Below are 27,179 nucleotides of genomic sequence, written 5' to 3'. Positions count from 1 at the left end.
GGTACTTTAGGTAAGGTTGTCTAAGATCAGGGCTAGTGGCCTGTGAAACCAGCCACTCCAAAGAACTTCGAAACATGACAAGACTCTGCTCCGGGATTCTCTGTGTCTTCATCATACAAGACAGAGCACTGTACAGTTAATACGATCTCCAGATTCTGAATCGTTATTTCACAGGTCTGTCCTTCCCTAGAATAGGACCTCTCTGCATTTTTAGAGAGCATTACATCACTACGTTTCATATGCAGGGCAAACAAGTCATCGCTTTATTTCACACTCAGGGATTGAAAGTAATTGTTCTCTTTTACTAACAGATTTAAAAGAAAGTCTATCATTTGTATCTGGAAAAACACTGGACCTGTCACACTTCATAATATGTTACACAAAGAACTTGCACAAAAAACACAAGCTTAAAAAAAAAAAAAAAACTTTATTTAAAGACCTTCTAGAAAAACAACCAACACATTGTGATGATGCAGGTGTGCTATATTTTTTCTCTTCTGGATATTCAGAAAACATAAAAGCATAAATCACATGGCATTAGGATAACTCGTGGTATGAAAGTGACAGAGATGGGGGGAGACGGTTATAAAATTCATCTTGTTTAGCCTGTAGTGCAGCTAAAAGATAGTTACGCTGTAGGCTGGGGTGTTCCCGCTAGAACTAGGAGGCTGACAACCAACAGACCCCTCCCCTCCCAACTACCACTGACTTGGGGGAAGGCAGGGGAGGAGCAGTGCTGATCAGGGTCTGTCAAACTCCTATAGAAGAGGTATTGAGCCTGAAGCCACGGGGATGGATGTTAAAAACACATTTCTGACAGTACCACGGGGCGCCAACGTTTATTGCAATGCAAAGTGTTCAGTCCCACCAAGACAGGGGAGTGTGGTATTAACACACAGGCTGCGAGGTGCAACTGAACTCTATGCTGTCACTGTGTACAATCCTGCCCTATCAGCAGACCGGAGAGGCGTGTGTTCCAGCAGCACCCAGCACATGCAAGGCGCTCGTCCCTGTGTGTGGAGGTGCTCTCCCTCCCTCTCTCCCTCCCTCTGCTCAGAAGTCCTGCCGGATGTTCTCCTTGTTCTCGTCCCCGTGCTGCTGGTTCAGCTGGCACAGCTCGCTCTCCAGCTGCACGATGGCTCGCTCGATCTCGTAGTTCTTGCTGACCAGCGACACCCAGCTGCAGAGAGAAGCAAACAGGCAAGCCGGTCAGCGGCCGCGCCGGCAGTCATTTCTAATGCCACTGCGTCGGCACCACGAAGGACTCCCCTAATCTAAGCATCAGCACCACGAAGGACTCCCCTAATCCAAGCATCAGCACCACGAAGGACTCCCCTAATCTAAGCATCAGCACCACGAAGGACTCCCCTAATCTAAGCATCAGCACCACGAAGGACTCCCCTAATCTAAGCATCAGCACCACGAAGGACTCCCCTAATCTAAGCATCAGCACCACGAAGGACTCCCCTAATCTAAGCATCAGCACCACGAAGGACTCCCCTAATCTAAGCATCAGCACCACGAAGGACTCCCCTAATCTAAGCGGTGACTGTAGACTTCACAGCGAAGATCGATACGCATGCAATATACAAAAGGGAGCACGCAAGTGGAGAAATAAACTGGATTTTTTGGATCAGTATCTGCATTTCAATGACGTACTGGTAACTTCAAACAGATTTATACAGATAGAAACGTCATGCTTTTTTTAGGTCCCCGAGCTGTAGCTCATCAGAAAGAAAACACTTGTGCAATACTCTTGTGTTAACTATACATTGGAAGTATGCATCCTGTTGGGTTCCTAAGCCTCCTTTCTAGTGAACCCAGGCCTGAAACACTCACTTGGACTCCAGCTCTCGCAGTTTGGCTCCTCCTTTCATCTGGTCATTTTTCCTCTGCCAGTTCAGGTCTTGAATCTCCTTCCTGCCGTGGAAAAAAATAATGAGAAATCGCTTCCCAAAACCAAAGGCACCTCCAAAGCTATTGCTGCAATGATGACCTTTGAGGATCACGTTACAAATGAAATGGTCCTCACCTGACCCTCTGTAGCTCCTTCTGTGACAGCTCTATCAAGTGCATCAGGTTTCTGTTGGGAGAGAACAACACCTTTTTGCTTGGAAGTACAGGGCAGAGTCGGAGACAAACAACGAGGTACCATTTGAAATCTGGTTTCAAGGCAACCGACAACCAAAAAACATCATTAAACAATGACGCCTCGGTTCACTGCAACGCCCCCGAAGCAAAGCGACACGGGAACCTACTCGTTGTACAGCTTCCAGCTGTTGCTGCCGTACTGAGACATGAGTTCCAGGTTCTCAATGCGGACCGCCTGGTGCTCCAGCTGAGCCATCGAGTTGTTCACGCAGTCCTGCCACGCTGTGATGTCATTCTTCTGTCCTGACGAGGGGGCCGGCAACTCATACCTGCAACAACAAGGACGACGAGGACACATCAGCGTCACTCCCCTACAGACAGGGTCCAGAAACAAGGCTGTGATGGTGAACAGGGCTCGGCTAGCTCTGTGGTTACGAGTGCTCTGCAGCAGCGCAGGAAGCACCGGTGGTGGCAGGAAAGGTGTCCTGTGGACCTGGTGCAGATCTGGGCATGAACACGGATATTACACTGCCACAGAAACCAACATTACCACCGGAGGGCAAAACCATACACTTATCAAACAGGCGATTGAAATGTATAAACCAATACCTCTTCATGCCCAGGAGTTCCATAGGCTGTCTGGCTGCTAACCTCTCAAACTCATTGCGCATGATTTCTGTCTGCGAGAGAGAGAGAGAGAGAGGAGAGAGGGAGGGAGAGAAGAGAGTGGAGAGGAGAGAGAGAGAGAGAGGAAAAAATTGTTACTTGATAAGGTACAGCAGCCAAGACATGGGCACACAACCTGTTCTCCTTTATTCAGTGCTCCAGTATTCACTTATATTGAGTTGAATTACATACTCCAGACTGTGATTCACCCCAGCATAATTACAAGACAAATCTATCAGTAGGTTGGTTTTTTTTGTCATCAGACTAGGATTTGAGTATTTGGGAGACACTCAACTGTAAGCACTTTGTAATTAGAGCACTTTGTGAAAATGTATATGCCTCAACAAATGACATGTGAATACGTGTGTAATTCAACATGGTACATCTATTGATGTGTATATATAAAATCACATGTCTAAACTGAACTCTGAAAAAATACAACTCAATTGTAATTCTGGGAACTGACTATTGTATTTTATAACTGCTCTTATCGATAATGTGATATTCTGTAACAACTCTAAGAAATGAATAAAATAAATAAATACATACATAATAAAAAATAATAAATGATTGTGGTATTGTGAACTCTGTTGCCGCCTCACCTCGAAGGTAGAGAAGTCTGGCGTGGGCAGGTAACTCAGGTAATTCTTCGTGGGTCTGTAGCGCCGCGTCTCCTCTTCCACTAGCGCGGCCGCCTGGAGACACACACACACGCACACGCACACGAGTGGGTTAACCCTACATCAATACCAATCCCAGTGCAGAGTGTGATTATCGCAGGTTAAACACAGTCTGTATTGTAGGCTTCTCGTTTTGTTCGGTGTCAGTTCCCTTGACAAGCACGCAGATAAACTCCACTGTAACCTGTTCCCACACAAGCGATAATCCAGCTCAATCAGTTATTTTACAAACATCTTGTGAAGATGCATTTCAAATTACGTGTAAAACATTAGTCACAATTAAACAAAGCCTAGTTTTGTTGTCAACGAGACGCGTTTCTCGAACCAGAAACTGCAGATCTCAATGGATTTCCGGTCCTGTTTTTTCTGTTGTGTTTTTGTTTTGTGTGTAAGGCCACGCTACTCGCCATTAGTGTGGAGTTGGTGGAGATACGCTACAAAACTGAACCGTTTTGCCCTGTACTTAGATTCAGATGAACATTTCATAAAAATAACATTAATAAATGAACTTTATTCAGAGGAAGAAGTCAAACCAAACACACGCCGCACGGCTTGACTGTTACAGTCTGTCCCGCGAGTCGAGTCTTAATTTATCATTCCCTCCACCTCAACGAGCCTTTATGGACAAACACATATTCTTATTTTAAAATAACCCCGCTTCCTTACCGCCTCTCGCACGCCAGCAGCGTCGTATCCCTGATCGAAATAAGGCAAAGCGTCCACAAACACATCCCCGGCAACTGAGCTGGTGCCCGCCATCTTCCCTTCTGCTGCTTCTGAAAGCGCACATGCGCAGAGAGAGATTCGTGGCGAGGCGACTCCATCATTACTGCTGGCAAAACATAGCGGCGCAAACCACCAATGACCAGCAGAGGGCGTTTGAGGTCAACTGTAGTGAGACCATGACCAGACACTGGACTGTACTGTGTGCGGGGGGGCAGCTTTTCTGTGAAAAGTCCACACCCACCCTCATAATAACCTATTGCAAATAAGACTGGGGGGGTATGATATTTTATTTAAAAACATTCTGCTATGTTTTGTTGTGATTTTAAATTCGTTTTTCATCTCATTTTCTTCTCAAAAACCACTTTTGCCGACATGTTTTTAAAAAGCTTGTTTTGTTTTTAATTTGTGTAAGTCGTTTTGGATAAAAGCGTCTGGTATATAATAATAATCATCATCATCATCTATAAAGTGATGTAAAATTGCCTTTTTTGTTTGGAACCAGTATGACACATGCTGGTCATTCTAATCCTTACTGTGATGTCGTTGTGATAGTACCATGACATCACTGTGACATCATGTAAAATTAGAATCCTTTAGTGTTCTCATTTGTAACAACTTCATGTACAGCGCATTGCTGTGGCACAGTTTTATAAAAAGTAACATCAAACACTGTTTATTTTGTAACACCTAGCATTATTATTACAGAAATAAATAAATAAATAAAGAGCTTGACATCTCTTTTAAAAGCTGCAATCAGATCTTTGGAGGGAAAGCTCTGAATTTTGAAAGGCACATGGGTTTAAACTGGGGGCTCTTCAGCTTGCAATGGATTTTTGAAAAGTCAATCAGAATGCAGTGAGAAAGGGATGGGGTGCAGGGCAGCTGAAAAATTAAAAAAAAATTAAAAAAAACACTCCTGCTTAGTGAGATTTATACAAAAGAGTTTATTCTTTAGGATCGTTCAAAGAACACCCCTGTTAAATACGTAACACTTTCACATGACCCCACGACACGATCACTGGCACAGACCCCCGAGCAGACCCGGGGGGGGCGGAGGTATCCCGGGGGGGGGGGGGGGGGCTCATGACACCAGTGTCTGGTTTCAATCCCAGTTACACCAGTACTCGGGGCTGTGCCAGGCAGCACTAACACTGCAGGTACACGGGGAAGGACTCTGTATACGTGATCTTCTGCCCCCTCTGAAGGGATCAAACCTGTCTGATACGATGGGACTTTGATCATTAAAATTATACCTTTAAAAAATATACCATGCATACATTCCACCTACATGATCTGTAGTTACACACACTCAATTGTTAGCCTGTTAAAAAGATAAATAAATAGATTGGGAGCTGAAAAGGTGAAAGTTCACGGAAGGAACTCCTTTGCTTTCTTTCTCCGAGTGTCACTGCGGACACAGCTAGCCTCAGAAAGCACGAGGACGGCCGTTCTCCTTCAAAGACGTTTTTTCATGTCCGTGATGGTTTAAAGCGGTTTGTGTGTGTCAGTGTGTGTGTGTGTCAGTGTGTGTGTGTGTGTGTCAGTGTGTGCTTCAGTGTGTGTGTCACAGTGTGTGTGTCACAGTGTGTGCGTCAGTGTGTGTGTGTGTGTGTCAGTGTGTGTGTGTGTGTGAGACAGCTACACAGGGACACACTGGAGGCATCTTCAATAGAGAGAGAGAATGGTGAATCCTGGAGATATCTGCTATCTTACATGACTGTGCTCCAGTTAGGTCCTGATCCCCACTATGAAAATCTAGTAATCCTCCTCAGCTCACTGTGACTGAGCGACCCTGTGAGACAAGCCCTGCGCTGCCCAGTGCCAAAGCATGCGAGGAGAGTTCACCATCGCACTGGCCTGCCCGGGGACCACACTGCAGGGAAGCTGACACATGAATGAAGTTAAAGCCTGTGAAATACTCCTTTCTAACCCGGGTATTTGTGCTCAGTGGACCTCTGCCTTCCTGGATCCTGTTAGCATTGCTCTGAATTAATAAACCAGTCTCTTCATTTTGAAACTCTGTTCCAGTGGATCCCAGGAGCTGCAGTGCCTTTATTAAGACTCTTTGTCAACAGCTGAAAAGGTGCTGGGAGTGTGCCTCTGCCAGCCAGCCAATCAGGGACAGGGAGCCCTCTTTCGGCCGCTCCCACTCCCTCGGGCAGCCAATAGGCTCCCGTCTGAGCTTGCTGGTCCTTTAATGGTGAGTTTAAGGCGGAGCTTGCCACTTTACTTCTTTTGAAGAAATTTCATTTTACTTCCTGTAAGAGAAACCAAAATAAAGCATGGTTAGCAGGACTGCGTTTAGTGATGAAAGAATGAAAAGATCTCGTCAAGGCCAGGACGCCATACGACACACTCGCACGCACGCACACACGCACGCACGCAGGCACACGCACACTCATGTACGCACGCACGCACGCACGCACGCACGCACGCCCAGACCCACACACACACGCATGCACGCACGCACGCTCCTCACCTAGTCCCTTCAGAAACTTGTTCATGCCGCTGGGCTCCGACTCTGGCATCGTCTCCAAATACTGAGCCGCTCGAAGCTCGAATAGGCCTGCGGACACCAACAGGGGGCGTTAGTGAGCTGCAAAAGCCAGTTCTTTGTACCACAGGACAGCCAGAAAGAATAAAAGGCTGTTTGTGTATGCGGGGGCGGGGAACGGGACACCTTCACACAGGGCAATGCTGGCATGAAGAGACCTGCTTTATCCTGCCAGAACGCTCAGCATTGCCCACGTGTGCAGCTCCGCTACCACACAGGTTAAACAAAGTTCCCAGGTTCCATGATTTTCCAGGGCGTGGCTTCTTTCAGTGCCTTCCTTCCTGTCATTAACCAACCAGCTGCTTCCCCTAACGACCGTTACGCAGTCGAGACAGAAAACAGTTATCTGTGATTCAGGATACAGAACACCTCACAGTATCTCAAACCCAGGACAGTAAACCTGATATATATTAAAATAACTGTGCTTCTTTGTAAACACGTAGGGTGAATGGACTGGTGAGCCAGACACTGACCTTTGACCCCGCTCTTGCGGAGCTCTCGGTCCTGGATGAAACCGGAGAACGTCTGCGTCTCCATGAAGAGCTGCAGGAACTGCCGCGTGCCGCGGGAGGGGTGGGACTTTCGGAAAGCATCCCGCCGGAGAGCCCTCTGCCCCCCCTCCCCTACCCCCATGTGCAGGGAGTAATGACCCACCAGCTCCACGAAGAAATGCACAAACGCCTCTGAGAGGAGAGCGCTGAGGCAGGGGGGAGGACCTGAGAGACAGGGGGAGAGAGGGAGAGAGGAGGAGAGGGGAGAGAGAGGGAGAGAGAGGGGGGAGGGAGAGAGAGAGAGAGAGAGAGAGAGAGAGAGAGAGAGAGAGAGAGAGAGAGAGAGAGAGAGAGAGAGAGAGAGAGAGAGAGAGGGGTCAGTCACTGCCCACACACAACTCAATTCATTCGGATACACAGTGTAACGATATTCTCTGTTAACTGCCATGGTAAAGAGATTGGATGCACTAGCCCCTGGAAAGCGTGGTTCAGGATCAAAATGCCTGGGTTAGCGATGACTGATGCAATGAAACAAGCATTACATGAAATCTAATGAGAGAGAGAGAGAGACACACAGCGAGAGAGGGAGAGAGAGAGAGAGTGAGAGAGAGACACAGAGTGAGAGAGAAAGAGAGAGAGAGAGTCTCACCTCCTCTCATTCCTGCTGCCTCCAGCGCCAGGATGTCTCCTCGCTCCTCCAGGACCTGCAGGAGAGCTGCCTGGAGCTTGCTGGGGAGGATACAGTCCTCATCCGAGATCTGAGACACACAGACACACACAGACACAGACACAGCCTTCACTGACGTGCACTACAGGTCTTTGTTCACAGAATAAGCAGGGCTTGCTGTAAGGAGCTTGTGGGATGGTATTTACTGCTTGTATAGAACTCGATTCTAACTGCACTGTGGCTGGATGGCTAGGAATAAAACCAGAGGGATATTGAGGACGGAAGCGTCTACAGCGAAGTCTACAAAACCAAAAAAGCATAAATTTTTTTTTTTAAATAAATAAAATGCACATCAACACCCTCCACACCTGGAAACAGCCAGCGCAGGTACGGCAAAATACTGCTAAAAGAACGACAGGTATGTTTGTACAGGAATAGAGAGACATGCAAGCACAACTACTCACCTGTCTTATGAAGCGGTTTGCACACAGATCCACAATCAGCACCTGGGAAAGATCAGACAGCTCTCAGGACTGCTCACATTTACACACCCCTGGCAAACTAACACACTGCGGGAATACAGACTGCATTGCCATGGAATAAACTCAAAGTCACAGGTTTTTTTTTTTTTTTTTTTCCGTGGGAGATGGTTTCGGGGGACAGACTCACCTCCTCGATGGGCAGCTCCCTCAGCTCGGGCAGCACACAGGACAGCACTCCAATCAGGAAGGGGGTGGGGGAGCAGGTGATGTCAATCATGCAGGCCGGGAGCACAGGGATGTAGGTGTGCTGCCAGGTGAAGGGGTAGAGCAGAGCGATGGCAGCGTGTGCACAGCGCGACAGGGTGCTGGAGAAACACATGAGAGTGGGATGAGGGAGGGAGGGAGAGAGACAGAGAGGGAGAGACCAGCATAGCAGCAGTGAAACTGAATCCCAGATGCATTGCATTCTTCACTGTAAGAGGCCACGGGGATACACCCAAGAGAAATAAAGTGAAATCCGATAAGCAGTAAGGAGGTGGCTTCTTGATGAAAAGGGGAATGAAAACCCAGCCGCGCTGAGGGCGGTTACCTGAGCTTGTCAGCCACGAAGATGACTCTCCTCTCCAGGAGCAGCGAGGCGAACACCTGCAGCAGCTGGCTCCCTCCCAGACACTGGAGGAGACACTCGAAGTCAACATGCTCCAGACGGGAGTCCACAGGCCGACACAGCTCCAGAACCTGCAGCGAGAGGAAGCAGCATCTCAAACATGAACCCACAGACGCGCTCTCAGGCTGGCTGACCTCGCGGGGTCAGAAGCTTGACCCGGACGTGCTCACCTCGTTACCGGAGCCAGGCAGGAAGTTCTTGACGGTGATGGTGCGTCCGGGGGCGGGGAACGGAGCCTCCATCACACTGCGCATGAACGGGTAGACGAGAGCCGGAGAGATATCCCTGCGCCGCTCCACCTCCTCCAGAATCTGAAAACACCGGACACGCCGTCAGTATCAGCAATGCTACACAGCCAGCACGTTCCCCAGGTGAGGAACACAAAAGATCTACGTGCTGGGGAACGGACATAAGCAAGTGGAAGTACAGCGGAGATCTACAGGAACAAACATCTCCCTTACCTTGGCAAAGAGGTTAAAGCAGCCCAGCCGACTGACAATGCAGTGCACCTCCGGGATGCGCTTCCCCTTCCCATGGGGCTGAGGAGAGAGACACAGAGACATGGGAGACAAACACCTGGACAGGAATCGAATGAGGAGACATTACTGCTGAGGAGAGAGGAAAGAGGAGAAAGGAGAGAGGAGAGAGGAGAGAAAGAGAGACAGAGAGAGAGAGAGAGATGGGAAACGGGAGACATGGGAGACAAAGCCCTGCACAGGAATCGAACAAGGAGACATTACTGCTGAGGAGAGAGAGGAGAGAGGAGAGAGGAGAGAGAAGAGAGAGAGAGAGAGAGAGAGACAGAGAGAGAGAGAGAGAGAGAGAGAGAGAGAGAGAGAGATGGGAAACGGGAGACATGGGAGACAAAGCCCTGCACAGGAATCGAACGAGGAGACATTACTGCTGAGGAGAGAGAGGAGAGAGGAGAGAGGAGAGAGGAGAGAGAAGAGAGAGAGAGAGAGAGAAAGAGAGAGAGAGAGATGGGAAACGGGAGACATGGGAGACAAAGCCCTGCACAGGAATCGAACAAGGAGACATTATTGCTGAACAGGATTCCTTTTTCTGATTGATATTTTGAGAAGCCGCTACACCACTAGTGTCACAGCAATGCAATTATATAGCACAATGCAATGTAATTATATAGCTCACAGCAACGCACTGTTAACTGTGCTGACTTCCACAACCACACCGATAAATCAAACAAACCCAAGTATAACCTACCAAGAGTCTGCGGCAGTACCCAAACCAGCGGCCTCCGTCCTCTCCCGTCAGCACGAAGGAAAAGGTTTCACTGCAGAAACAAAGGAATGCATTCAGACACCAGAAGCTAGGACACCGAACACAGCAAATAATAAAACTACAACAGCAGCTGGAGACAAAGCCTGTCTGCTGTATTTGCACAGCAGATTCGTTCAAAGCATTCGGGACCGGATGCTGCGTGCTTTCCTGAGTCTAGCGTGGCAGGTCATTTCAGACGACCGCGGTCGGGCTTAGCGAGGGTCCCGCTGGATTTCGTACAGTGAAGAACACAACGGGTTCAAGCTTCAGTTTCTCTGTTACATTAAACAAGCGTACCTGGGGAGCTCAGCTGAAGGTCTCCAGTCCTGGGAGTCGGGGAAGCAGAAGCTGGGAATGGCTCTGAGCCGCTGTTCTGCATCCCGGGACTGTCGCGTGCACTTCTCAAACTGTGAACAAGAAGAGGGACAGCAATCCGTAACATCTAAGACTCTCAGCACCTTCATAACAATGAGAACTCCAGTCTAAACACTCCATTCACAGCTCTGCAGCGCTGTCATTACCAGCACCTTCATAATAATGAGAGCTCCAGTCTAAACACTCCATATTCACCTCTTCTGCGAAAAACACCATAAATGTTTTTTTTTAAATAAAGAGGGCATTGAAGGGCTGTCAGGAGTCTCACCTTGTTGGGGAACTGCTGTGTGATCTCAGGGGTGTAGGCGCTGCTGGAGGGTTTCTTGCGGAGCGACACGACGACGAAGAGCTGGAAGAGCTGGTGCTCCTGAAGCTCGTAGAGATCCCGCTCCAGCGTCTGATAAAGAGGGTTCCTCCGCAGAGTGGAGTGGACGTGCACCGAGCGCCGGCCACCGTCTGAGAGGAAGAGACGCTCGTCAGAGCCTGGGACAGCGTGCAGGCAGGGGGAATTCAGAGCCTGGGACAGCGTGCAGGCAGGGGGAATTCAGAGCCTGGGACAGCGTGCAGGCAGGGGGAATTCAGAGCCTGGGACAGCGTGCAGGCTGGGGGAATTCAGAGCCTGGGACAGCGTGCAGGCAGTTCAATCCAGAACTATTTCAAAAACTCTCTGTTTCAGGTTTACTCAATATAAAAGTTACACGTTTTTAAACGCTGGCTGTGTGAAGTCTCCGGTCTTTGCTGGTTACTGGCGCTCCCGTGGGTTAGGGAGGCTGTTTCTCCTCATCGCGCTACTGTGGACCCTACCGGTCAGGCGCCTGGTGAGCTCAGAGCGGACACCTGCAGGGCTGCCCTTCGTCCTCCAGAGGGCGCTAGCTCGCTGACCTCCGCTCTGGAGTTCCTGGGTGTGGAAGAGGAAGCTGGCTCGGTCATGGGATCGGAGGATTTATTATTGGTTTATTTTTTTAAAAATAGTTTTTACCCCTTGAATTATTGAACACAGATCCGCCGGCACCTGGTCTGGCTACTCACCTACACTGGGCTCCTCCGTGTCACTCTCTGTGTCACTGGCATCATCTGGAATGAAGTACAAGTCAATGTGAACACACTGCAGTAATTATAGGAACACTGCTTCACGCTAGATTGCCAGAGCAATAAAAACATGCCTCAAGCTTTCATCCAAAACAATAAGACACGCAGTGCTGGTACACAGTGTGACTCTAAAAGAATCTGCAGGGACCAGCGATGCTCAACGTTTGGTTCACATTCTTATATCCCAGTGTTTGATGATCAAATAAATTATGCAATTTGGTTACAGAATTACTGCAGCCTTTAAAAAAGGAGCTGTTAAAGGGTTAATTTATTCCAGCTATGTTTTCTTCAGTATTTAGGAAACCTGTTTAGCATCACAGTGACTGTGACTTCTGCAGTGATGAGTTACTAAATGGAAAGGTGGGCTCAAAGCTCTGGATGTCTACTAAACTCTTATACAGGGAATGGAAATAAGACATTGCATCTGGTCCTGGTTTTACTAAGAGTTGAGTAAGACACACCTGAGCTTGTTACCTTTACACTGGGGCTGATCCAGCCCTGGATAAGGGCGTCTGCTAAGAAATAAATAATAATAAATAATATTAAAACCTGGAATGGCTGAAACTTATTCCTGTTACAGTAGCCACAATGGACCGTACAGCTTCTGAATCCTGCCAGCGAGCAGCAATCTAAACTGGGACGCAGATCTCTTTCAAATCACTCAAGGTGCCAGGTTGAAATTCCTGGAGTCCTAACCTAACTGCATATCTAAGCAGCGCCAATGCAAGCGCCCCTCTACCCACACACCTCTGCCGCTGGTCACCTGGGTCTTCACTCGCTTCTTTCCCCTCTTGGCATTAAAGATCTCCTGAATCTTGTTCACAAACTGGAAGGGGAAACAAAACCATTTAGGATTTGTGAAATGTGACATTAAAAATCGACGCCGGCTCCGCTCTCCACACACACAGCGCTGAAATGAACTCCAGATGAGAAGCCTGGGTCTGGCTGCCAGGTCTCCTGGGAGATCCATGCTCGACGCGGGCTGTGGAGTCCAGTCCCCGAGCAGACACGTGGGCTCTGGTTCCTTCGATCTGCACGCTTTCACAAACGCCAGCTATTTAAATGAGCTGCAGCTGAGCGGCTAACTGAACAATCCCATGAATCTTCCCCTTCGCACGCTCTCATTCTCTATATATGCAGCCCTTTGCAGAGCTCTGAAAGTCTGTTGCTGCAAACCTCTCCGTTTCTTTAGGTCAGCTGCACGTGTAAGAGTTACAGAATTATTATTTCTTCAGCTACAATTAAAGCCTGGACCTGTTTCGAGCCGTTGCATACAGAAGCTGCACTTCACATGGAATTATCTCCTTAGCTATAATCCCTTTAAGATCAATTAAAACAAACCCACTTCTCAATCACCAAGCAACTTCCGACAGACAGGAGTATATTTTGAACCTGCAAACGGCACACATCACTCTTTTTTGTGTCCTTGATGTAGTTTTTTGGGGGAGACCGAACCAGTAAGCTGTTAGATGGAATGTGGTAAAACTTCCTGCAGCAAATGTTTGTTCAAAGTTTCGCCAAACTCAGTTTGGGGGAAAAAGATAAAGAGTAAAAGGAAGCCATTCCAAAAATGCACACGAGGATGTCGACAGTATCTAGACACAAAATACCAGCAGCGCAACCACGAAGAGAAGCCTCTGTCCCTTAGAGATAAGGGTCAGGGGTTCGTTTCTGCGCTTTGGCCAGTTGGACGCGTCAGTTTTATTTCGGGAGTGAGGGTGTCCCTAACTAAGACGAATGTTTTTTTGGCTGGTGCCTCCTTCAGTGTCCTGGGTTCCTACAGTGGCTCTACAGATGTGTAAAACGGGCCGCTCAGTTCAAAGACAGCCTCATCAGGAGTTCAGCTGTTTCGATTCTTAACAGATTTCAGCCCTTTTTAAAATCAGCCCTAGGGCTAGATGCTTGACATAAACCCAGCGCTGTCTCCAAAGCGCCAGGAAAACCTTCTGCATTAAAAACTAGAGGAAGAAACAATGGGAGCGCTGGAACACAAAGAGCTCTGGCTGCCAGCGCAAACTCCCAGCCAACACACTGGGGAGAGAATTCATTACAGGAAAACACTTTTAAAAAGAGGGCTGCAAGAGGTGGCATCTCTTACACAAGAGACACCTACCTGTAGAAACTCAACAAGCATGTTAGTGACACTCCCCTTCCACAGACACATTATATAACCTGTGCTAAAGCTCTGTGACAACTGGACCAGCAGCAGCTCTCTAGAGTTATGCAAAGCCTTTTCATTCATGCAGGCTTTATTAATACAGTACTAAGAGCATGCAAAGAGACATTTCTAAGCAACTTTTGAATTTAACATGAAGCTTCACACTGGTAATGCAACTGGAAACCATTGATCTATAAGCTGTTGCAACGTACATTCAATGCTGTATAGTAAACTGATCCTTAAAACCAACGCGTGACCCGTACTTCATCAAGACCAAAAATTTCACCCCCTCTGAGCCAATTTCCCACCTCCTTCTCCCCCAGTAGCCTCACTCCTATTCCCTGCCCCCCTCTCACCAGCTCCATCAGGATTGAACCCTCAGCCTCTTCCCATTGCCAGGGGTCCAGGGGGTGCCTCCAGTCCCAGCCCAGCAGCCTCTGTCTCTGTTTTTAATGTGGCAAAGCAGCCTTGCTTTCTCTGTCCCCGCTCAGGGTGTTGCTGACTGCACACTGGCTCTGTTAACTGGCTGGCAGTCGCTGTGTGAAGAACATGCAGGGGCTGGATTGGGGGTTTAGGAGGAATTGTTTGGCTAGGACAGCTTTGGTGTTTTTTTTTTTTCCATACAGAAATAGCTGGCCTATAAGAAGACACTTGGAAGTTCCGGTTTCTTCTTCTGCAAATGGATTTGCAAACACACACACACACACACACACACACAAAGTCTTTCCACACACACACACACACACACATCTTTCCTCGTGTCTTCAATGGAGTTTCTCAAAGTATAAATTCCTCACTGCTGAGTGTTTAAGAGTTACCCCCCCACACTAAGTCTATGCAATGATAAGCTTTGCTAACCCTGCGCACAGCACGCCCTCTCTCCCCCGGTTCTCGTACCCGTGGCAGCACCCTGGTCCTCCCGTTGCTCTCTGGGCCCGGCACGCTCCTCTTGCACTCTGAAGTCGGTAAGCACGGCGTGGCTCGGGCTGCAGGGGGCGCCGCTGTGCACGAGCGGCTGGTCTTGTGCAGGTCACGGGCTCTCCAGCTCTTCGAGAGAGGGATCTGTCTCAAGAGACTGGCTGGCTTGGGGGGCAGCTGAGGAGGCAGGAGGGAGAGGAGATCACAGGTGAATGGATAGGGGCATGCAGTTAAAAATTATTCCCAAGTATTCCCTATACTGTTTTTATCGAAATGCACCCAAATACAACATTTGACTTGAAGCTGACAAAAGTAATAATCTTCTCTGGGGTCAACAGGTTTAGACTGACACCTAGTGGGGAAAAAAATGGTAACGCAATGCAGAGTCCCGCACGCTTCTTTATTCAAGCCAGTGGGGTAGCAGGTATCATATTTTAGAATGAAAATAGACTTGATGTAAATCTGTGAAAGCTCCACGTTTGAGAGTGATGTGCACGGCACGGACGGCCTACCTTGGGTGGGGGAGTGGGCTGTCCGGGAGCGTGTCTCCAGGGAGCGGTGGCTCCTCGCAGCCTGTGCAGCGCAGGCAGCTTGACGTCCTCGTACGCGTTCTCTTTGGCAGGCTCTGGGGGAGCGTGGAGAGACAACAGGGGGAGAGCTCCAACACTGCTTTCACATTTAACACACAGAGCCTCCGTTCCATCAGGGTAGGGGGGCTGGGTAACTCCCCGTCCCAAGCAACCTGCTTGAACACTGCACTGACAAGCCAGGCTGCACAAGCAGCTGTTGAGCGTGCTACCACTTCTCACCAGCAGGGGTCAGACTCCATAATGACATCACATCACTAACTTTTACACTGCAATACTGTTTTCCAAGGGGTGCACATTTGGCGCTATGGAGCTAGATTCTAGCACCAGGCTACCTCACAAGTAGACATGTTGAATTAAAACAAACAAAAAAAATGTATTGCTTAGCAACCACAGATGTTGACAGTTTCTCATTGGGTCTGGACTACTCCCATGACCCCCCCACCCTCACTAACACCTCATCAAGTGCAGGGGGAGGGGGGCTCGATCAGGGAGGGGTTTGATCATTTACCAGCAGCAGGCCCTCGCGTGTGCGTGTGTACCTCGAGATTCACAGATGATATCCTCGTAAATGTTGTCCTCAGACAGAGCGTGGTAGAGCCCCGACCGGCACCCCTCGGTCGCTGACTCTCTGCTGCCAGGCACCAGGAAATTGAGCCGCTCCGCATCTTCAAACTCAAAGGATTTCCTGCGGGGAAAACAAAACAGCAGCCTTCAATACCAGGGGAAGAGGGGCCAGGAAAGAACGGACTGCAGACTGCCTGACACACACAGCTACGAGAGCGTCCGCGCGTGCGTGCGTGCGTGCGTGTGTGTGAGCCCTGCACTACAGTCAAACCTCAATTACTCACAATATTTCTGGCTGTTCAGGCTACAGTTTTTCAAGCCTCACACATGTACTACAGGCACAGCTGGGCTTACACTCCCTGGACTGACTCACTGTGCAAATTACTCCCATGACATGTGCTCCTCACAGCACAGGAAAAGCTGGTTTTGGTTATAACAACAAGGTAGCCTTACTTGTGTAGGTGTTATTCATGGAAGACACCTTCAAATCTCAGCTCAAAGTTATACCGCTATGAACCACCTCCAGGCGCTAATACAGCCATCCTTTAACTCTATATTTATCTCACTGGTGTTTCCCCTAAAGGGTGATTTCTCTCCTTGCATTAACGGGTGTGTTGGAGATCCTAGAGGGTCTTGGAAGACTAAGCCACATTTTAACCAGCGGTGTGTGACTCCCGGAAGCCTTCACACTGCCTCTGGCTCAGCTCCTGTAAAGCACAAGTTCCCTCGACCTTGTTTCAGAACTAGGTCAAGATTAGACAATGCAGTGCGCTGCTGCCAGAAACAACAGCATGAGGTCATTTCCCAACGAGAGCTCGGCTCTGCACAAAACAACTGGCATTCGAAAGCACAAACCCCTTCCACTTCTCAACCTGCGCTTGTGAATCCTGCCTCAGAACTTGAGACGCACAGAACAACCGAAAGCAACTGTATCGAATCGATACAGAAGAAGACCCTGAAGGGGAGAGATCTTCCGCTACAGAAACTTACAAAAGATGCACTCCCTGGCTATCTGATTAGTAACCCACCTCTATATGCACTGGACTCTCCACCACACATGGGCCACAATACCACAAGATAACTGCAGGCACCATGTGGAGTTTATATGCTACAACTACTCCAGCGAGTATATAAAATAATCTGACTTCAACTGAAACTGAAAGCTGTGGGATTTGAGCTCCAGCCCTGCTAAACCCTGGCGTACCTGTTGGGTTTTCCTCGTGTGATCCCGTTTACAATCACCTCCGGGCATGGGGGTGGGTAAGAGGTAGGGGAGGAGCTTGGCCCGTTCCTGGCTGCGGATTGGCCCTTCCCGAGAATGCAGCCCCTCGATTGGCCTGGCGGGGCGTGCTCTCCCAGGTACTGGAATGTGCGCTGGGGCTTGGGCAGGGGGTTGACTGGGAGACCCTCCGCTCTCCCCGTGGCCTCCTTCTCGGTGGAGCTGGAGTTCTCTCGTTTCCTCTTCAGTTCCGCCTGCAGCTCCTCCTGCTGCCAGGGCACGCCATCCATCCTCTTCCAGAAACCCCTGGAGGTGTAGAAACTCCCGGGGGGGAGAGACCTGCAAGCGTCCCCCTCCAGGCTGCCGTTTCCCGGCTTCTTCCCGCTCGGAGGGCCGCAGTCTGAGCTCACCACTTTGTGGTTGTCTTTCAGATTGTTACCGCCACCTCCTTGGACGGTTTGCTGTTGTTTGGTCACGCCATCAGGGGCCTGGCAGGCTTCCCTGAAATCGAGGCCGAGGCTTTTGGCCTTCGCGAGGCCAGGCTTGCCGTTACCGTTCTCGGAGCCTTCGGATTGGGTCCTGGAAAGCACGCCGTGGCCACCCCCGACCTTCGAACCCTGCTGCTGGCTGCGGCCCTCCCATTGGGAGATCTTCTGCTTGATGTTGATGGCGGGGTTGCGGGTGAGGGCCCAGGGAACAGCCCCTCCTCCTGAGGCATGCATAGCAAAGGGAAGAGGCTCTTTAGTGAACACCCATCCTCACTACTACTCTCTCTCTCTCTGTCTCTCTCTGTTTCTCTCTGTCTCTCTGTCTCTCTCGTTCTCTCTCGTTCTCTCTCTCGTTCTCTCGTTCTCTCTCTCTCTCCTGATGGAACAGTAAGGACGGAGGTCTGCAGTGGGGTTGTTCTAGATCAGTTCGGAGGGCTTCAGGCTTCACACATCTCCCCGTTCAGTTCCACTCCGGTGTGCCATCCAGACATCTTCATCGCAAGCTTGGCTCCGTCGACAGGGTCGTACTGCAAACCAGCGGGAATCCTGCGGGAGACAAGAACACAAACAGGTTTGTTCAGTGCTGGGGAAGGAGAAGCACAGCGATGGGCCTCTCTACAGAGCCCAGTCACTGTACCAAACCTTTACGAGGTGGAAAAGATCACAGAATTCACTGCAGAGGAAAACCCTTTTTAAAACAAAACAAAAACAAAACAAAAACATAAGGGAGGGCCTTCTTGCAATCGAAACCACCTCATTGAGAAGAAATGCCGGAGCCTAAACCACTTCCACTGCTGAGCAGAAATGAGATTTTAACTCCACACCGCCTGTCACTCTCTGGTAGCACAAGTCCAAACAGTTAAACAAGTGAAGCTGTCATCCCCAGCAAAAGAAATACAGTGTGCTTGGCATCAACACAATAACACACACAGAGGCTTATTGAAGGGGGGTAGTGTGGAATAAATGAGTGAAGACCAGGCTTCTAACACGCAGTAAGAGACTCTCTCTGTTCTTAAATGACCTACATTTGCTCTGCGGCTGTTAGCTCTGAAGCAGCCAGGGTGGACAATGGTGTTTACACCCTTTGTCCAGCCCTGAGGGAGCAGGGAGGAGAAGGGAAAGGGAAGGGAAGAGACAGAGCATTCGACAGCAGAGGCCTCTGGAGTTGGGGGGGTGGGGGGGGGTTGAGTTAGGCCGGTTTCCGTGGTAATCTTGGAATGTCTCAGTGAACACAGTGGAAATGTATTGCATCTCTCTCTCACACAGTACCCCTCTATCAATGTGTGATGCAATGCAGCCTGCTATCTCACAAGCAGTGCTAGGAGGATGGGAATGGAATCAGCTGTATCGACACCATGACTGCTGCTGTGCTGAGATTGCTTTTTGCAAAGTTATAGATCAAAGGCTTGAACAGTTCCTTCCTGGCTCCCCAAGCAATGCCCGTGCAGCTGCTTCTCCAGACCCTCCTCACACACAGGAAGTGACCGGTGACCTCTGCCCCTGAAGGCCAGGGTAGCCTATTGTTGTCACGGCAGCCGTTTCCAGGATCGACGGTCCGGCAGGGACGCGTTTCCCGCTCGCTCTTGCTCGAGCCATGGCGACCGGCCAGGGTGTATTTTTAAACACCACGAGTCTGTGGACACAGGCGTCTCACCGGACAGCCTTGCAGTCTCTGGAGGGAGGGGCATTTCCATTCTCCACTCTCTGCAGCCCAGGCCTCGCTCCCAGTTTTATTTCGGTTCTTCAACACAATGATGCATTATGTAAGACGTCAGTATTCTGGGGCACAGTCTGCAGATTCCAATACCAGTAGACATTATCCATTTTACTGCTGCTCCTAATAAAGTGACCACACCCTGCAGAAAGTTTGCACAGCAAATGCAAAACACAGCCTCATGAATCATCTCGAAAGCATGTATTCCCTTTGCAAACTGTTCTTCTCTCTAACACAATGCAGATGGAATAATCCGGCTGGATTCAGGGGGGGCACATTTTCAAGTCGCAGTGAATTTACAGTAACAGGAAAAATATATTCTTCAATACAAAAAAAAAGAAAAACTCCTACACTTTACAAAGGAAGTCTCTTCAATTCCATCCTTTACGATGCTGCCAACGTTTCTTATTGCAACGTCTGAAATGTTATTTTGGATACATTGTTTGACTGTGTTAAGGCACTACTGAATTCACAAGCTTCTCTCCAGCCCTAATTCTTTATCATACACATAGGTAACGCAGGCTGGGTCAGCAAAGAGTCACGAGATATCTGTACAGGTGCAGACAGCAACGTGTTTCAAGAGATGTCTCTTAAATCAGACACTGATCTAACCTGTCCATGGTGAAAGACAATTTGTTGTCCCTTTTCTAAAAAAATGATTCATCCCGAAACACTTCCCCATTATTCCACCCTGTCCCGGTGGCCGTGTGAGTCTCCCCCTGCAGGGCACAGTAACAAGGTGTGTTTCCAGTCACTCGACACGCCCCCTCACCTGTGCAAGCACCTCTACACAGCGAGAGGCTGTCACGTATGTCCTGGTATTTCTATCACAGCAGGCTCGATTGAAATAATGGTTTGTTGTTTTAACCTGCAGGAGTGTGTTTCGTATTCCCAGTTCTAACACGACGTCTGCTTGCGTAACTGATTTCCCCCTCAATAGTTTCACCAAAGGATGCAGTCACAGATGCAAAGCTTCAGTTAGCGAGTCATTAATAATCAGTGGACATTAAACCTTTTCAAGCAAAATCTCTACAAAGTGCAGCAAGTTCCTGAAACAGATTTCACTTTGAAAGCTTTTTTTACATCCTTTTCCAATCAAAGTGAGATCTTCAGGTTCTCGGTATGAGCAGTGAACACGCTTGCCTGCTGAGACACCTCGCAAGATCGGGGGGTTCCCCGGCAACCATTTCAGCGTTACCCCCTATCTAAACAGTGGCACTGCTAACGCCTTCCCTAAAGCATTCAGGTTTCAAATGAACTACAGTTAGTAAGAAACGCAAGCGGACTTTGATAAAGGGGGTGCATGTGGCTGGCACCTGCACCCAGGTACCTCTCAGACAGCAGGAGAGTATCCGAGTACATCTCTTTATTCTGTCTATAAGCCCCAGTCTCCACAGCCCCCTGTCATTAGCCCTGAGCTGTGGAACACACCCAGTCACAACAAAGACACATTGTATGAAGCCAGGCCGTGTGAGTCTCCCCCTGGAGCCAAGTCCAAAACAATGTTACAGTAGCATCAATGATACCGAGTAAAGTACGACACCACCAACATAACGAGCACTAAGGGCAGGTAAAGATGTGCTCTAGATGAAGATGCAATCACGCAGGGGCTGGACTCTACAGTGTACAGTCCTTGTTTTAAAGGTGTGCTCTAGATGAAGATGCAATCACGCAGGGGCTGGACTCTACAGTGTACAGTCCTTGTTTTAAAGGTGTGCTCTAGATGAAGATGCAATCACGCAGGGGCTGGACTCTACAGTGGACTCTACAGTGTACAGATGCATCCCAAAGCCAAGATCAGAAACTCTGCACAGACGGGATTCAATCCGGGGACCTCCTGATCGCATGACTCCCCATGCACTCTGCACAGCAACGCCCTTCCTAGGGGGAGCCACTGGGGCAGCATGATCAACAAGTTGAGAACAGAAAGCAGGAAGTGTTTTTCTGTTTATTTTAAACCTTGTTACAGTCATGCACAGAGCGGGCTCTTCTCGTTCTCGTTCTTACACTCAGCACTGCCCCTACAGACCCACAGCAGGGTGGCTCAGGACAGAAAGTGCAGGGAGCTCCTGATTAGACGAGCGCTGTCCTCCTCCTGCTGCTGTACAAACGCCTGGCCCCTCCGGCACATCGCCCTCGACAGGATGCGTCTGCCTTTGTTTCGCTTATCAAAGGAAGCAGCCCCTTTGGGGTCAGGGTGCAGCCAATCCCAGATAAAAGATAAAAAAAAGGTAGGAGTTTCCATGGCAACCAGCCCCCACCCTTCCTCCCCCAGCACTGTTCAATACTGTGCACAATAAACAGCACAACATCTCTATGGTCTTTAAAGCAGAGCGCAGGCTCCAGTGCTGGCAGGTTATCACCTTCCACAAGTCACTCTGTGAATACAAAGTATTAGAGCACATGTTTTATATTATAAAACATGTGCAGTGTGGAGTAGTGGTTAGGGCTCTGGACTCTTGACCGGAGGGTTGTGGGTTCAATCCCCAGTGGGGGACACTGCTGTTGTACCCTTGAGCAAGGTACTTTACCTAGATTGCTCCAGTAAAAACCCAACTGTATAAATGGGTAATTGTATGTAAAAATAATGTGATATCTGTATAATGTGAAATAATGTATAATGTGATATCTTGTAACAATTGTAAGTCGCCCTGGATAAGGGCGTCTGCTAAGAAATAAATAAATAAAATAAAATATATATATTTCAAAGGGAACAGGTAAAGAGCCCTTTTTTCTACTGTGCTGCGATGATAAGGCATGCCTTGGTTTATTGAAGTTTTATAAAATGAAGCTCCAATCACTTTCAGCAATTACTGGATGCCACCTGCACTGTGAAACGGCTCCAGCCCAGCTGGCTTTGTGCAACAAAGTTCAGTTCCAACCTTCGCACACTCGCTTCTAATCCCTGCAGCACCAGCTCTCCTCCCTCCCTCAATTACAGCAACCGGGCAGGGATCAAAGTCAAAGACCGAGGCGGAGGGGAAACGCGCCGGCAGTGCTAGACAGAGAGCCGGTGGTGCTCGTCTCAACATGTTCAGGGAGATTAGCCAGGGTGGAGGGATACATATAAATAACTGCCTGGCCTGTATGCAAAGACACAGCATAGGAGAACGGCTGAGAGGCTGCTAACAAACAGACAGGGGGATGAGATGAGGTACCGCTGGGTCCAAACAAGCACAACGGCTCCGAAACTAATTGCAGACTTTTATAAAGTGAACGAGTGATTACTGTCGTGCTTCATTGTGTGTTTGAAATCATCAAGAGAAAGGGAACAGCCCGGAAGCATTTTCCAACTAGATAACACTGAATTATTCACATAGGAACAATTCATAAACTGGAGGGGGTTTCTGAATGTGTGTATCGTCAGGTTCAGAAACAGCGCTGTCAAATCTTGAACGCCTGTGCTGTACAGTACGTACAAACTGCATTGCAGGAAAGAGGATTCCTAAAATGTGTTTCATATGTTTCTAAGGGTTATACAGTGGAACTGTTTTCTGATGCACCGCTCTGGAAAATCACGCTCAGACGAAGCGCAGTTCCCATCTGTATTTTAAACCCATCTTGAAACACCTTTCACCAAAGGAAGGGTTTACTCGCACACAAATACTACAGAGTCTGTTTCACACAAACGATACTATAATATATGTTTGTGTCTGTCCTGAAAGCATTGAGCAAACTGAAGCTGCATTTCCTCCGAGGTCCTGACTCCTCCGCACTCGCGATTCTTAAATGGTTAATATTTGCTTTCACTTCCAGTTCATCTCTGCCGGAGAGCCCCCCCCCACCCTTCCTCGTCACATAGACAGTTTCACATCCCGTCCTACGAGGCATGGGACAAAAAACCTGAATACTGGAGCGACTGTGTGTGAGAAAGTGCTCATATAATCCTGAGCACCAGCTCCCAGATTCAAGTGAAAAATGCATTTACTGTACTTGTTATTCAAACCCACTTCACCTGTGTTGCTGTGCTAATGGATCTGAAGCCTAGGTTGAGCATTCGACTGCTACATTATGGAAGCAGTGTCGTGGAAACGCAGTTTCTAAATAGGCATGAATTTCACAGAACAGCAGACTAGCTTTCTTCCATGCTGGAGTCCGTGCGGGTTTATACTCACGAGCTAAACAGCTGCATATATTGCAGAATGTTGCACACTCCTGTACTCCAAGTTTACACAGCTTTAACACGTAAAATACACAGAGTTCCAATCCAGTGCAGATAAAGTCTACTGGCATGTAACCCTTGTAACAGGATTGAAATCCTCCCAGCCTCTCAATACCAGACCACTGATCACACGGCCTGCAAGAAGGATCTCAAAATAATCAGCCAGCGTGCCACCTTTCAACAAAACCTTATCATTAGTGCAATCAGGGTAAATGATACCCCACGATGCACAGACAGACTCCAGACCCACATCCTCTGCAGGGCTCAGTCATGTTTAAAATGCGCCGACTGTCTGAATCTCCGCTGTTTATTTTCTTGTAAAGGAGCACTCGATTGCTAAACACGTAGTCATTTTTCACTTGTTTTAAACTTTTATATGTGGGGCTGTCAAGTTTCAGAACGGTTCTATTTCTAGTGACCCCTAACAGCTCAAGTGCTTTGAGACGGGGGGAAGCGACTGTTTGAAATGTTGTTTCAGAGTCGACTGGGATCAGCTCACTCATCAAAGTGCGTGTTATTCTGATTTCCTTTCCCTTTACTTACAAAGACATGATAAAGACTTTCTCATCTTTGATGAAACGGTTCTCGAAAGAATTTTACTGCAGTAGTTTCTTTTTGTACATTTTTTTTTATATATATAGTTTTAAAATGACAGACTATTTAACGCAACAGATAAGACTTCAGAGCACTGAGGTGCCATGGAGCTGGCAGCCCTCAGTCATCTGCAGATCTGTTCTGGAATCACCCATCATGAATATCCCTCGAGTATAAAAGGGAGAGCTACATTTCGTTGATGAAATCCACCTTAAACGCCACAGAGCTATAAAAAGTTGGCATGCCTCTGTGGTTTGCTTTGCTATAGCAATAAAGTACAGGAATGAAAAGACAACTCCGATTGCATAGCAGTTTCACCCATTCCTGGTTTTCCAGTAATGTGTGCTTGATTAGTGTACAGGTAACAAGCTCAGGTGTGTGTCTTACTAAACTCATAGTAAAACCAGGAATGGATCAAACCGCTATGCAAAAATGGGAGCCTTACTTCCATCCCCCAAACTTATGCTAAAATAGTTTGTTGTTTTTTTGGGGGGGTAGAGGGGGGGGTAATTTGGATCACAATGACATAGTGTTCAAGTAATAACACATTCACACCAGCCACAGCAAACATAAGCCCTTAAACAGTTTGGAGTTAAAATATCTACGACAGGAAGCTGTTAATAACAGACTCAAACATTTCTAGGAGCAGCCGCGATGTTGTTATGTGTGTAGCTCATACAAAGTTAATCGCTATTATTATGCACTTATTTGTAGAATTATTTTTTGATGGAATGAAAGCCTCATCTACCTGCCTGTTTAAAAAAATATGCCTGCGGATCACTCGCTGTGCGGCTGCAGTGGAGAGTATAGTATTAAAATAGAAATGGTTTTTGGATAGGTTGTCTGTGGGAAAACAATATGTACAGTAGGAATTTAAATTTAACAGCCCGTATCCCCCGAGTTCATGCTGAAGAACAATAGCCTGTTGTGCTTTTTTTTAAAAAGCATGCGGAAATGCAATTGCACAGATATTTATCAATTTATATGGCTCATATTTATATTCAGGCACTAAGCAGTTTGTTTAAGAAGCTCAAAACCTGACGAGACTCGTTTTTCGGCTCTCACTGGTGTATATGAGTATTTGCTGTTTCGAGTGGCAGTGCAGAGACTTAAATAAACAGATATTCATTAATAAAACAAGCTGTGTGTGAAATGCGTTTTCCTAGGAATGAACACAGCCGCCTATCTCCCATCTTCTTAAGAAACGGATCTCTTTCAAAAACTGTCAGTAGGTATGATACTACAGTACATGCAATTACTTCCAGCAACGTAAACAAAAACGATAAGAAAACACAGTCAATAAATCAGTACCTTGTTCTTTTAATCTGTCCCCCTTTTCTCCAGCTAGATGCCACTGGTCCATTTTAATGCCCCGAGTCGCATGTCGCGGTGTGTTGTTATTATTATTATTATTATTATTATTATTATTATTATTATTATTATCTCCAGTTCCAACAATCCGACTCAAAACTGTGACGAAGAAACGCCGCTCTCCTCCAGTCCACAAACCTGACCCGCCTGTGCAGGTTTATATTTTAACGTCTTTTCATTCTCCCGGACTCTGTGTCGTCTGTGGTTTTCGGCATGTGGTCGTTCAAAGGGTTGCTTTAGAGCGAGGAATAATTGTTTGCATGATTCATTTCCAGCCAGGAGGTTTTGAAAGTTGACAGGAAGTTTTTTTTTTTCCTCTAACACAGCAGAGTGGGATTGGGAAGCGTCGCTGTCAGTCACTCGGGTCTCGGTCGGTCTCTCTCTCCCCTCCCCGAATCTGCAGGCAGTTTAACTGCGGTCTGTTGTAAAGGAGGCGCCACAGAAATGAAAAATAAACTTAGAGACACACAAACAAGGAAATGTGACATTCAGATATCTGCAAGGACGAGTGACATCACAACGTCACAACGCGTTAACGTGCTAAGGTCTTGCCAGTCTAAATTTCTGAGTCACTTTCTTATTAGTCACCTTCTAAGTTTTTTTTTAGGGATTTCAGGAGAGTTTGGGGGTCAAGGACAATGTGATGGACCGACACAGCTTTTTAAACAGGCCTACACAACAAAATATAGAGGGGTAGAGAGAGAGAGAGATATGAATGTAAAATACAGCAATATAAACCAGGGTGAGGCATTTGTATAGGATTCTGGAGTCTTGGAATTTTACATAATTAAGTTCCCTCCACAATGTTATTATAAACAATAAATAGTTCACATGTGTTTTTTAACATGAGTATTTTAAAAACAGTAAACAAAAGCATTTGGATTTGGAAAAATTAGATCCCCTTCCCCCCCTCCCCTTTTTAATCTCATTGTAGTTTTGTTGCCAGGAGCAACAGGTGAGTTAATAACCTCCTGCTGCTGCAGGGAGATGTGATGACCACGCACATCTCAGAAGGGGGAGAAGGCCTAATAGAAAAGGGAAAGAGGAATGTCCTGCAGCTTGAAAATACAGCGCATGTACACAATGTAAACACACTGGTAGGACTGAGGGACAGCTGGTGTCTCTTTCACAGTGAGGAATGAACAGTACAGAGGGGTACACCTGTACAGGACAGCGAAGATCCCTGGAATCATTTCATTAGCTGTCACCATTTTGAAACGGAGCAGGGAGGTGGGTGTGTGAGGGGAGCTCCTTCAGAGGTCAGGCCCTGTCCTTTGACTGGTTTGAACCCAGCCTGGGACGGAGGAAGCAACAGGAAGCTGTTTGCTGCTGCTTTCCAAGGCATCCACCAGTGAGAGAACAGCTGAAACACACCCTGATCTGCACTTAGCTGCTCGCTCACCCCCGAGGTGAAACCACTTGTATGTTTCATGTTCTGCCAATGCATTAAACATACATTATAAACGAGGGGTCGGGGGTTACAGTAAGGGGCACTTTTTTTGTGCCAAGCACAGGTGGCTCAAATCACTGCAACCTCCAAGACTGGACAAGACTGCCTCTTTCCCCTCCAACAATACCACAGGAACACTCTGTGCCCACGTGTGCACAGAACGCCATTCCCTACATGTCTGGCCA

At 47.9% G+C, this 27,179-nt stretch overlaps 2 protein-coding genes across 2 annotated transcripts; both read right to left on the bottom strand.

Annotated features, from left to right (window-relative positions):
- Window positions 1-407: 407 nt before the first annotated feature.
- Window positions 408-4,267, bottom strand: LOC117966002 (pre-mRNA-splicing factor SPF27). The gene is made up of 7 exons (XM_059004647.1): window positions 4,104-4,267; window positions 3,360-3,452; window positions 2,701-2,771; window positions 2,259-2,420; window positions 2,033-2,083; window positions 1,840-1,920; window positions 408-1,180 (listed from the first exon to the last, which is right to left on the bottom strand). The coding sequence occupies exons 1-7, from the start codon at window positions 4,194-4,196 to the stop codon at window positions 1,054-1,056; spliced, it is 678 nt and encodes a 225-aa protein (XP_058860630.1). The 5' UTR covers window positions 4,197-4,267; the 3' UTR covers window positions 408-1,053.
- Window positions 4,268-5,091: 824 nt separating this feature from the next.
- LOC131702736 (DENN domain-containing protein 2C-like) lies at window positions 5,092-26,083 on the bottom strand. Its single transcript, XM_059004646.1, has 19 exons — window positions 25,485-26,083; window positions 17,201-18,249; window positions 15,972-16,117; window positions 15,355-15,467; window positions 14,822-15,019; window positions 12,514-12,592; window positions 11,707-11,751; window positions 10,946-11,133; window positions 10,600-10,709; window positions 10,246-10,315; window positions 9,486-9,563; window positions 9,195-9,335; window positions 8,947-9,095; window positions 8,545-8,722; window positions 8,340-8,381; window positions 7,858-7,966; window positions 7,191-7,433; window positions 6,643-6,729; window positions 5,092-6,421 (listed from the first exon to the last, which is right to left on the bottom strand). Exons 2-19 carry the CDS (start codon window positions 17,935-17,937, stop codon window positions 6,390-6,392), a joined length of 2,745 nt encoding a protein of 914 aa, XP_058860629.1. The 5' UTR covers window positions 17,938-18,249; window positions 25,485-26,083; the 3' UTR covers window positions 5,092-6,389.
- Between the last annotated feature and the right edge of the window lie 1,096 nt (window positions 26,084-27,179).

The sequence above is a fragment of the Acipenser ruthenus genome, chromosome 30, assembly GCF_902713425.1.
Source record: "Acipenser ruthenus chromosome 30, fAciRut3.2 maternal haplotype, whole genome shotgun sequence".
Taxonomy (NCBI): Eukaryota; Metazoa; Chordata; class Actinopteri; order Acipenseriformes; family Acipenseridae; genus Acipenser; species Acipenser ruthenus.
The sequence above is the reverse complement of the archived record's forward strand: the minus strand, read 5'-3'. Positions and strand labels throughout refer to the sequence as shown.

Coding starts and splice junctions, on each gene's coding strand:
- LOC117966002 (XM_059004647.1), bottom strand. CDS start 4,196: ATGGCGGGCACCAGCTCAGTTGCCGGGGATGTGTTTGTGGACGCTTTG. Junction 2,084..2,258: donor AGCTGGAAGCTGTACAACGA/GTAGGTTCCCGT, acceptor CTCTCCCAACAG/AAACCTGATGCACTTGATAG. Junction 1,921..2,032: donor AAGGAGCTACAGAGGGTCAG/GTGAGGACCATT, acceptor TTTCCACGGCAG/GAAGGAGATTCAAGACCTGA.
- LOC131702736 (XM_059004646.1), bottom strand. CDS start 17,937: ATGCATGCCTCAGGAGGAGGGGCTGTTCCCTGGGCCCTCACCCGCAAC. Junction 10,710..10,945: donor CACAGCAGTTCCCCAACAAG/GTGAGACTCCTG, acceptor TCTTGTTCACAG/TTTGAGAAGTGCACGCGACA. Junction 6,422..6,642: donor CAAGTTTCTGAAGGGACTAG/GTGAGGAGCGTG, acceptor TTTCTCTTACAG/GAAGTAAAATGAAATTTCTT.